At 57.4% G+C, this 11,241-nt stretch overlaps 4 protein-coding genes across 4 annotated transcripts; 2 read left to right on the forward strand and 2 right to left on the reverse strand.

The window, feature by feature from the left end:
• Positions 1–263: 263 nt before the first annotated feature.
• Positions 264–2,780, forward strand: EX895_005236 (uncharacterized protein; the record flags this gene model as incomplete). The annotated part of the gene is made up of 1 exon (XM_029885829.1): positions 264–2,780. The coding sequence occupies one exon, from the start codon at positions 264–266 to the stop codon at positions 2,778–2,780; it is 2,517 nt and encodes an 838-aa protein (XP_029737681.1).
• A 347-nt stretch (positions 2,781–3,127) lies between these two features.
• On the reverse strand, positions 3,128–5,033 carry EX895_005237 (uncharacterized protein; the record flags this gene model as incomplete). The annotated part of the gene is made up of 2 exons (XM_029885830.1): positions 3,128–4,576; positions 4,665–5,033. The coding sequence occupies 2 exons, from the start codon at positions 5,031–5,033 to the stop codon at positions 3,128–3,130; spliced, it is 1,818 nt and encodes a 605-aa protein (XP_029737682.1).
• Positions 5,034–6,495: 1,462 nt separating this feature from the next.
• On the forward strand, positions 6,496–7,151 carry EX895_005238 (uncharacterized protein; the record flags this gene model as incomplete). Its single annotated transcript, XM_029885831.1, has 3 exons — positions 6,496–6,882; positions 6,964–7,002; positions 7,104–7,151. The coding sequence occupies 3 exons, from the start codon at positions 6,496–6,498 to the stop codon at positions 7,149–7,151; spliced, it is 474 nt and encodes a 157-aa protein (XP_029737683.1).
• A 146-nt stretch (positions 7,152–7,297) lies between these two features.
• EX895_005239 (uncharacterized protein) lies at positions 7,298–10,846 on the reverse strand (the record flags this gene model as incomplete). The annotated part of the gene is made up of 1 exon (XM_029885832.1): positions 7,298–10,846. The coding sequence occupies one exon, from the start codon at positions 10,844–10,846 to the stop codon at positions 7,298–7,300; it is 3,549 nt and encodes a 1,182-aa protein (XP_029737684.1).
• Between the last annotated feature and the right edge of the window lie 395 nt (positions 10,847–11,241).

Here is an 11,241-nt window from a genome sequence, read left to right on the forward strand (position 1 = left end):
ACAGCACGTAGTAACCATCGAAGCCTCGCTCAGTCACTTGCGTCGTACCACACCTCCATCCACCACAGCACATCTGATTTCTTCCTCTATCGACACTCAATCCGCCCTCCTCATCAGAAGCTGGCTCTTCTGGTCTTTTCGATTCTCCTCCGAACAGCTCAACAATTGAATGCATACCTGTAAAGAAAGACGACCGAATCATCCTCAACTGGCGCTTTGATTCCTCTTTCAGCATCCAGAGTTCAAATTCCACTTTCATCACCATGTCAGCCCAACATTGGGGTGCACGTCAGCAACAAGGGCAGCACCCGAGCCCATATCCACAAGGCAGCAAAAGCAAAGGCACAGAGGAGCGCTCTTCGCGTCGTTCCTATGGCCTCGGCCTAGCCGGCTTTGATGACGCCGATCCCCCTGCACCTTCAAGCGGTTACCATGGCGGTGACAGCATCGCCATGGGGCAGCCAGCTTACGAGATGCATCCAACACAACAGCCACTCGATCCCCTTTCCTACTCCCCGACCGTTGCATATCAGCCTTGGGACTCTGAGCAGGAGAAAGTGTTGCGAGCTCAGTCTTCACGCACGCGACTCGTTCCATCGCGTCGCAATTCTCTAGCCTCGTCTGCCTACCAGCACTCCCACGCTGGAGACCAGGGCGAGCATCCACAGCGAGACTATTGGGAGCAATCAGCCCTGCAGCCATCAGCAGCCTTCTTCGAGCCAGACTACAAGCTTCAAATAGAGCCACCGAGTCAATACACCACTGTCGACCACACGCATGACGAGCAAGGCGGCATCGCTCGAAAGCGGTTGTTCGAGTATGGGTTGCACGACGCCCAAGGGAAAAAGACGCTCAAGTTCTGGACGATCATCTTGGCCTTTTGCATCACGGTCACGCTGACAGCGCTCGACATGACAATGATCTCGACCGCCTTGCCCTCCATCGTCCAAGATTTGCCCGAGTCGACGATTGCCGGTGGCTGGGTGACGTCTTCGTACCTGCTCACCGTCACGGCCTTTCAGCCGCTCTTCGGTGGACTGTCGTGCGTGATCGGGCGGCGGTGGTCGACCGTGTTTGCCGTAGTCCTCTTTATCGGTGGGAGCATCTTGTGCGGCTGCGCGAACAGTATCCTTGTGCTTGTCATCGGACGTGGTGTGCAGGGTCTCGGAGGAGGTGGCATCCAAGCGGTCGGCGAGATCACCATCTCCGACATCACCACTCTGCGCGAACGTGGTCTCTTTGTCGGCATCTTCGGGTTGGTGTTTGCGGTAGCCTCGTTCGCAGCTCCTGTCCTGGGCGGCTATTTCAGCGATCACGACTGGCGTTGGATCTTTTGGCTCAACATCCCCATTGGAGTCGTCGCCATGTTCATGTTGATCGTGACCATGAATCTGCCCGTCCCTTCGATGCCGTTCAGGACCAAGCTCGCAAAGATGGACGTGGTCGGAAATCTGGTGCTGTTCGGCAGTGTCGTCAGCATCCTCATCGCGGTGACCGAGGGAGGAATCTCGTATCCATGGACGAGCGTGCACATCTGGGTACCCATGGTGGCTGGTGTGGCAGGGTTCTTCCTTTTCCTGCTGATCGAGTTTGTACCCAACCCGCTGAGCACGCAGCCCGTGCTGCCTCTCAAGCTGTTTAGCAACCGCACTGCATGCTCTGCCTTCCTCATGACCTTCCTCCACGGCATCGCCACGTACGGAGCCATCTACGCGCTGCCCATCTACTTCCAAGCGATCAAGGACCAGAAACCGCTCAAATCGGCCGTCTCGACCTTCCCCGCCACCGCCCCCACCGCACCCTTCGCCATCGTCGCCGGCATCGCCATGGCCATGACGGGCAAATACAAGGACCTGACCTTCATCGGCTGGTCCTTCACCGCCGGTGGATTCGGCTGGATGACGCGCTTCCAAACCAACACGTCTGAGTGGGAGCTCATTGTTGCGCAGATCGTCGCGGGTATCGGAGTGGGGATCTTGTTTGCCATCACGCTGCCTCCGATCCAAGCGAGCTTGCCCGTCGAGGAGCTTGAGACCGCCACGGCGACCTATGCCTTCTTCCGCTCGTTTGGCGCTATCTGGGGGATCGCAATCACCACGTCGCTGCTGACGGCGAGTGTGAGCGACAAGCTGGGCTCGGTGCCTGAAGCGGCGCAATTGGGATTGACCGGTCCAACGGTGCTCGGGTATGTCGAGAGGATCAAGAGCTTGCCGGAACCGATTCGCGATCAGGTGCGCCAGATGTACGCCGACGGGCTCCAAAAGGGGTTCTATGCATTTATGCCTGTGGTGGTGGTCGGATTCGCGTGCTGTATCTGGATCCGAGAGCTGCCGCTGCCAGATTTCATGCGGGAAGACAAGGAGGGCGGCGACCATGCCGCCGAGTCGCAACACCAGCCGCCGCAGAAGGACGCGCGACAGGCGCCTTTCCCCACCTCGTCGGCCAACGTCCCGGAGCGATACATAGAAAAACACATGCCCAGCCACGGCGACAGTTCGCAAGATACGACGCTCGTCGGATCGAATGCAGAGCATCACCATATCGTGCATACCACGTTTGATGCCTCAGCATCAGCAGCAGCACCGGAGGCGACGCACGACGTGGTCCGCTACCGCCACGACTATCAGCATGAACCGGCGACTCCGGAAGGGTATGCGTCGAATGCGTTCCAGTATGCCGAGTTCTCGCCTGCTCTTGGGTACACCGCCAAGGGCTGGAAGCACGCGGAGAAGAACGCTGGAGGACACTGGCTCGCAGCCCCTCCCAAGGTGTATAGATAAGCGGACTCCCTATGCTCAGCACAGGGGTCGAGACGCAGAGCTCGACGCCCACAGACCACGCACGCACACACACACACTCATTCAGAACTTTCACAGCATTCCTTCAGTATCGCAGCACATTCGTTTGGGGCCAGTTCGACACTGGCACCCCGCACACACACAGACAATCGTTTTGACTCCCCAATCCGCATTACAATTCTGTTTCTTCGAGCTGCCCGTGTGCGTTTGTGTCGAGGTCTGACGTTGGTGCCCCACGAGCAGGTCCAGAGGTTGAGAGAGCTGAGGTGTTGCTTGAGGAGCAGGAAGTTGGGGAAGAGGGAAAAAGGGGAGGGGGGGGGGGGGGGATTCTACTCGGAAGTCGAGCTGATGATTGTCGAGTTGGCGTTGTTTTTGCTAGTGGTAGCAGCCGAAGTGTCGGTGGTGTTGAGTTTGGCCAAACCGATCTTGTTGGCCTTTGTGTTTGTGGCAAAGTAGACGTTCTTGAGGAAAGTGGCGCCGACGAGCCATTCGTTGTTCTGGCCTACGTTGCCCGCCGAGACCGAGCTGACGCAGTCGCCCTCGAGGTTGTTCGAGTCTGCGGGCAGGAAGAGCATGTCGCGCGTGTCGATGGGGAAGACCTTGCCGCCGAACGTGAAGGCGACCTGCGAGGTTGTGGTGCACGGGATCGTGTAGCCGCCTTGGCCATCCGACTTGCTGCCCTGGATCTTGGCGTGCAGCGCGTCTGCGTCCTCCTGCGGGGCTACGATCAGCGTTGTGCCTGTGTCCAGGATCGCCGTCCTACCCTTGAGCCCAAGATCCTTGCCGCCCACGGTAACAGCGCCGATATCCGCCTCCCAAAACCCCTTGGACGACACGTTGTCGATCTCGGTAATGTTGCCGGTATACTTGGCCGGGTCCACACCGCCAAACGTCACCTCGCCGTCGTTGTACCCGTCCGCTACGCGGCCCAAATGGTACCCCATCACAGGCGCCTGCACCCGGCCTTCGTTATACAGCGCATCGATCGGCGTCGGCTGCCCCGCGTTGGACAGCTCGCTGCGAGCAAGACCCATGAGCCCGTCAAAGGGCACCGTGTCGCCTGCGAAATCGGCCGACTCCTGCGTCGTCACGGCAAACGTGTAATTGGTCAGCGCCAGCCCGGCGATCGCCACGTCGTCCGTGACGAGGTGGCCCGAGACATCGCCTGTGCCGTACGTGATGGTAAACGAGGTGGAGAGCGACTTGTACGTGTCCGAGGTCGAGCCGCCGAGCTGGGTGTGTGTGCTGCCGCAGGCACCGCAGCCAGTGCTGGGCACCCACGTGTCCGCCGACCCGCTATCGATGAGCATCCGGAACGTCTGGTTCTGCGAGCCAATCTTGATCGTTGCGACGTAGCCAATGTCGTTCGATTCGATGTCGAGCCCCAAGCTCTGCACCGCCGTCGGCGCCGAGGCAAGCGTGAGGTTGTCCGACTGTGACGCGACCAGGTCCACTTCAGAGTAACCTGTCGAAGCCACTTGCTGGAGAGTAGACTTGGCCTTGGACCCGCCTTCGAGGCCCGTGCGCCCGAAGAGGTCGTCCATGATGCTCGAGAGGAAGCGGCGCTGCATGTCTCCGCCGGACTTGGGGTGGGTCGTGTAGCCCTGGCGCGGGTTGCTGGCTCGCTGGCTTCCGCGCGTGGCCAGCAGCTCGCGACGTGCAAGGATGCTCGTTTTGCGTCGTTCCAGTGCCTGCTGCATCTCGGCAGATGTAGGCCCGCTCCGGCCTAGGATCGATGCAAGCTTCGAGTTTGCTCGATTGATGTGTCGCTGATAGAGCTGTTTAACCAATAAAAACACCCGTCAATCGACGATGTCAGTAACAATACGCTGCGACTATAGACGTTCGGACTCGCACACAACTTACCATGAGCGGATTACCGTCCTGATTGTGTTCGAGCCGCTTGAGCTGCACCTTCATCCCCACTCGACCATCGGGACTCTCGAAGGCCGAACCACCAGTGGTGATGGTGTTGAGAGGAGCGGTACTGGTCTTGAGGCTAGAGCCTGATCCGGACTTGACAACAATGCCGACTCGAGGCTTCCTGGAGGGCGTCCTCGTCGTTGAGGCCCCTGTGGCTGCGTAGACAGGTGCAGCATATGCACTGGGCCAAGGGCTGGTCTCTACGCTTCCATGACTGCTGTGAATGTGCCCGAGCAGCGTGTGAAAGTCAAAGGCTCCGATGGTCAGGAGGACGAGGAGGAGAGTGAGGAATTGTGCGGAGAACTTCTTCATGGCTGGCCAAAGATAGTTTGTTGGGCTAAGATTGGTGGCTTCTCAGATTGATGGCTTCGTGAGATGCTCAAGTAGGAGTGATTGAAGAGCCCGAGTTACTTGATGCTGTAATCTGTCCAGAGCGGTGGTCGATGGCGAAAGTGCTTGCGGAAGTCGTAGCGATGAGCTATGTTTGAAACAGGTAAAAAGATCGTCAGCACCTTACTCTTCGAGCGTCGACAACCCTCCCAATCTATGAGACTTACGACCGGCCTCTATTCTATCGAGTCAAGAGAACGTGTTGAAAAGAGAGTGTATGATGTGCTACGAGACCAGCCGAGACCTTGAACAAGATGGAACCAAAGGAGCGTGCCTGGAGAGAAAGGGTAGGAAAAGAAACGGTTCCTTCGACGATCGCCAGGATCAGGATATGCCGTTAGAGAGAAAAGAAAGGTTGCGAGAGCCACAAAGAAGAAGAAAGAGGAGGGAGCGAGACCAGCCGGTGGTATGGAGGAGAAGAAGGTAGGTTCCAAGGACGGGACAACCAGGAAAGACCATTTGTGGAAAGACGATGCCTTCCCATAGTGCAGACTCTGTCCGGCAGCACGCAGCAGCATAGGACAGTAGAGTACTTGGACAAGGGACCGGTCAAAGAGGCTCCACTGCGCCGCCTGTGTTTCAGAATCTGTTTGTTGCCGTCCACCAGCGAGCGTCATTGAGGATTGTTCTGTGTTCAACGATACACTGTGCGCCATGCGCCTTCTACAACCACAGACCAGGTCTCAACGAAGACCATTTCAGAATCTGTTGAGCTGTGCCAACCTCTTGTGAAGCGCGGTAGGGGCGAGAGGTGTTAGTCAGAATGTTGAAGTTAGAGTTCGGCCAAGCGTAACCTCGCGCCTCAGTGACGCCGCAAACATTTCTTCCAAGCGAGCGGCATGTGCTCGTCAGTACACCATCGAGGATGGGAACACTCGGAAACAGTATAGCAGGATATGTCTGTGACGCAGGAGACGTTTTTGGCAGCCCAATCGAGAGTAGAGAGGCGCAACTTTGGATGCAGAGAGAAGACCGACGTCAGGGCGAAAAGGCAGTATTTGATATGGCGCGTCCAACACGGCGTGACGTTTCGTGCAGCCCAACGGAAAAAGTCACGGTAAGGGTTTCGTGGTTGCAGCAGTTGCAGCGTTGGCCAAGATTCTAGCCGCGGTCTTTTCCTTCGTTCTGGACCTTCTCTCTAGAGGATAACTGCCATGTACCCCAATAGAGCCGTGCAGTTGATGGTGCAAGGACAGGTTGAGGTGAAGCTATGACGAGATCGCTTCCCGATTTGGATGCCATCGCAGCCGATTTCCGTACATGTGGAGGCGGAGAGCGCAAAAAATCCGGTCCGCATGCAACCGCGAACGAGCCAAGCCAAAGCTGCTAACCCGCCTCGCCCGTCCTTACCGCTCTCCATCTACCCTGCATTCATCGCGCAATAATGTCGGAACACGTAGCCCTCTACACGCTCTCTGGCTCGAGCACCGACGGCCAAACGGTGCTCAACCACATCCGATCTAGCGACTTTATCGACGAGATCAACAGCGGCGAAGGGCCTCGCGAAGAGTGCGGTCTGTACAGCCTCGTCCAGCTCGTCCAACCCTCGTCCGTCCAGTTCGGATCGGAAACGGACGTCCTGGAATACCATAGAAAGCTGATCAAGGGAGACGAGAAGGCGCAGGTAGACGGACAGGATGCAAAGTGGAATGCGCTCTGCGTGCTGATCGCCGACAAGGACCAGGCTGATCTGGTGCATGTGTTGGAGCTCTCCAAAGAGGGCCAGGTGCAACAGAGGCTCAAGGCGAAAGCTAGGTCCTCCGTCGAAGTCGTAAGTATACAAGGTATCGATGAGCTCGCCATACCACCGCTCTGAAGCTGATAATGTCTTTCTTGCTTGGCTGCAAAACAGGCTTCCAACGTCTCCATCGCCAACATGTCGATTCAAGAAGTATGTCCTCTGCCGATCATCCACCCAGACCACGTCCATTTGCTGACATCTCGCCCACTTTGACCCCCTCTCTATCCGCTGACTCCACTCCCAATTCACAGTATAAGGACATGAGTGGCAATGCCGAAGTATATGACGCTGGACAATAATCTCTCACAGACTCAAATCGAAACCCCCAAACCACATGATCGTTTCGTCCGCCGTCTGTGGAATGCCGACATACACTGTAAGGCCAGACACTGGTATGGCCCTGTTGGACGTCCTTTCTTTCCAAGTTCAGCTGGCGTAATACACATCAGTCGCTATCTTCCAAGAGACTCTTCTTCGACTTGGTAGACGAATAGGAGCCGGATCGCGAACTCATACCAGGTCTCTTCGGCAAGTCCGGTGGTGGAGGTGCCGTAGAGGTCGCGATGCTACCACTCGTGCTGTTCGCCACCGCCGAGGGCTTGGTCGGGATGGGAGGCGGACCGGATCTTCCGTTGGACGCCAGCGCCGCCGGGCCCGAAGCGATCCTTCTGTCGATTGTCGGCGATGTCGATATCGTCTTGCGCAAATAATGGCCCGCTTGAGTCGAAGCATCGTCGGTGACTACTGACGCAATGGTTGGAGACGCAGGCATCGACTTGACCCGCACTGCAGCGCCGTCCCCATCTCCCTTGTTACCGAGCAGCAGACTCTTAGCTCGTGCCTTGCTAGCGGGGGAGGGAGACATCTGCCTCGACTCTCGACCTTCTGCATCGCGTCTGCGGAAAGGATTTGAAGACCTCGACACCTCCTCGCCGCCACCCTCGCTGCTCGACGAGTCTTCTTCTCCGGACTGCTCCTGGTTCCACCACTGCTGGTGTGCATCCGAAGGATCCGGCAGACTCTCGTCATCCGAGCCTGAGTCTGACACGTCGCCTCCGCCGCCAGCGAGCCCGTTGGTCACTTTCTTCTCCTGCAGCAACTCTTTCCGTATCGCTTCCCGCTTGGGTTGGTCTACAATGCGCACCGGTCCGACAAAGGCGGCATACACGGGCCGATGGTCACTTGTCCTCAGCTCGGCGCGAGAGTAGCTCAGCTGCCGCAGCCCCAGTCCGCGATACAGGATGCGATCGGTCCACGCCGGGATGCGCTGCTTCTCGGATGAATCGTACTGATCCGAGCCATTGTCGTACTTGTACGTAGGCGCGAACGTGATGGGCCCTTCTTCGTAGCCCGGGAACACTTCGCCTGCATCTTTGCTGCGACGCAGCTGGTCTCGCGCATAAAGTCCAGCGAGGTCTTGACGTGCTGCCATGGAGCGTACAGCATCGTTGGTCAAGTCGATGCGGTAGTTAAAGTCGCCGAGCCAGATGACGTGATCGTGATGGCTAATCGTCTTGCCTCGAGCAAACGACAGACCTCTGGTGATGGTCCAGTAGTCGGCGTTCCTTTCTTCCCACGCGGAATGTCCTGCGGCAAAGTGAGCTGTGACAAAGCAGATCGAAGTATCGTAGTAGTCCATGCGGATCGCGACACCACCCTTGTTGCCGCTCATGCCCTTGAGACCCGTTTTGCGCGTGGCCGCTTCTACGAGCCGCACATCGTTGACTAGCTCCTGCTTGATCAGAATCACGAGCGCGGTTCCGACGAGCTGTTCGCTTCGGAGCAGAATGTAGCGGGAGCGGGCGCTTCGTCTTCGCGCGATCGTCTCCATGATCTTGGCCTCCCAGATGCGGATCTTGTCCGGATCGGTCATGAGGATCTGCTGCGGCGTCAGCTGTACGATCTCTTGAAAGGCAATGACAAAGATGTCAGACTCCTGGTCCTCGCCATCAGGGAACAGCCAAGGGATGAGCGACTCGCCCGGTGCTTTGCCGTTGAGGTTGTACGTGCCCGCAAAGATGGAAATATCACGGCTGGACGAGTACTCGTCGACACGAGAATTGAGTTCTGCTGTGACACTGTCGAGCACGGGATCAAAAACCGTGACGGGCTTCTGATTAGCCATGTTGCCGAGCAGCGCATCGATGACATTTTGCTTGCTCTTGTCCTGGAAATTGTTGATGTACATGCGGCCTGCACTCTTTGCTGCGTCGCTGAGCAGACCGCCGAGCGTCTTCTTGCCGCTTCGGGTGAAACTCGAGTTGAGCGCTCCGGTTCCGGCATAGATCTTGGAGAGTGCGTCGCCGTTTTCGGCCCACAGCACGCGATGCGAAACCCAGAGCGGATGATTGGGGTCCTGGAACGCCTGATAAGCTGGGTCGCGATTGGCAGCGGCGTCGAAGAACGTGTCGAGCATGGAGCGCGAGAGCATGTCTTCGACGACGTTGGTTCGGTCGAGGCAGTCAAGGCAGTTGATTCGAAAGATACCTTTCTGGCGCCGAAGCACTTGGCCAGTGGCGGTGTCGATGAGCGAGTAGCCAAATGCCTTTCGCTTGAGCTGCACAGGACCGAGGTAGCGAAGCTCGCTGCGGACGCCGTCGATGCCACCGGTGTTGCGCGAAACGGTATGGAAGTCGAAGTTGGTCAAGCCGATGCGCTCGGAGCCGTCATCTGCGACAAAGTCACCTCGTGAAGAGGTAGACTCGTCAGTGGGAGGAACGGCGATGTTTTCGGCTGTGCTGTGTCGCATGTGTTCTGCATACGCCGAAGTGAGGACGGTCTCTGCGTCGCGCGTGCCGAGCAGATTGATCGCATGGACACGAGAGTAGTGCGAGATGAGGTCGGCAAAGTGACGATCGAACGCTGGCTGTGAGGCACCGCGCGAGCGGGTGATCTGAATCTTGGCGTTGAAGGCCTGCAGACCCTGTTGCTCCCAGAATAGAGGGACGGAGCCACGGACTTGGACGTAAGTGAAAGTGACGTTTCCATCGCTGAAAAGGGTCTCAGTTTCGACAAAGTTGGCAACGTTTCCATCATCGTCGACTCCACGCGTGTTGAAGCGCGTGCCTGCCCTCTTCCAGCTGAGACGACTTATCAAAGCAAGAGTGCCTGTGCTGACTGGGTCTGTTGTCAATGAGGCTGCGCCAGCAGATATAGTCGCGGCCCCCGTCGAAGAAAGTGGCACTGCAAATGCGCCCACGAAGCCTTGAATCGCTAACAGCAGGAAGCAGCCTTGGTCGATCCTGATGCGATCTGCTCGTTCGAGACGGTCGCGAAAGCTGATCAGCGGCTCGATCATGTAGTTGTTCCACACAAAGCGACCGTCGTACTGCGAGATGTCATGCTCTTGTAAGCGTGTGGCAGCCGCGAGACGCTTGTCGAGTCGTGTGGAAAGATCGAAGGTACCGCCTTGTGCAAAATAGAAGGTGCCTGTGCTCAACAGCTTTTTGAGGCTAGTGCACGGGTGCTCGTATACGCTGGGCTGGGTAACAGCGCCTTCGTGGCCTGGGCCGTACGAGTCGTATGTTTCTGGTTGCGACCCTGGAGCATCCGAGATGAGCATATCGTCCCAAGTAGAGCGATTGACGCAGAAGAACGATACACCCGTGATGCGCATGACGGTCTCACCTGGTCTGATCGCACCCACCTCTTGGGCTGCTGTGACGACAGCCACGAAGAGATCCTGGCCGACATTGATGAGGCCGAGACATCCGTGTATTGACTTGGTGGTGAGTCTCTGTAGTGCCAGACCATCGATCTCGTGCTCTTTGACTACCTCCACGACGGCCTTGGCAGCTGAAGGCGCATTAGCTGCGGTAGAACCCGCAAGGGCGGCGGTCTTGTCAGATGCTGCTGCTGTTTGTGTGGCTTGGGTCGAGACGAGAATGGCGGTTGCCGAAGGGGGCTTTTCCGGGAATTGCGCAGTGTGGGACGTTTCGATGTCATCCGAGACGAGAGCGATCACGCGCGGCGCATCCTGTAGGTAGACGTGCATTGCATGCTCTAGCTCAACTACTGCTGTTACTGCTTTGCCGTTCGATGGCGATTGACGTTCTAAGCGGCGTCAAGAGCCGATGCAGTGGTAGGTGTAGGTTCAAAGGCTGGGCATTCCGTTCCAGAGCAGGGGGGGGGGGGGGAATTCCCTTGAAGCGCTAGACTGGATTCCTGTCTCGATTCACGATGGAGTAAGAGGGTGCAGAGGGTGATGGTCGAGAACAGAGGGGCGATCAAAGAGTTCACCACTAAAAGTCACACCAAAGTCGAGCGTGTGGAGGTTGGCGGCTCATCCGACTCGAAACGAGCTTTGAAATTTCAGCAGCACAGCAGCGCAGTGTTGAAAACGCATGGGCCTTCCTTCCGATCGTGCTCTTCTCTCCCTTGTTCCGCAGT

This window comes from Sporisorium graminicola, chromosome SGRAM_6 (genome assembly GCF_005498985.1).
Source record: "Sporisorium graminicola strain CBS 10092 chromosome SGRAM_6, whole genome shotgun sequence".
Lineage (NCBI taxonomy): Eukaryota > Fungi > Basidiomycota > Ustilaginomycetes > Ustilaginales > Ustilaginaceae > Sporisorium > Sporisorium graminicola.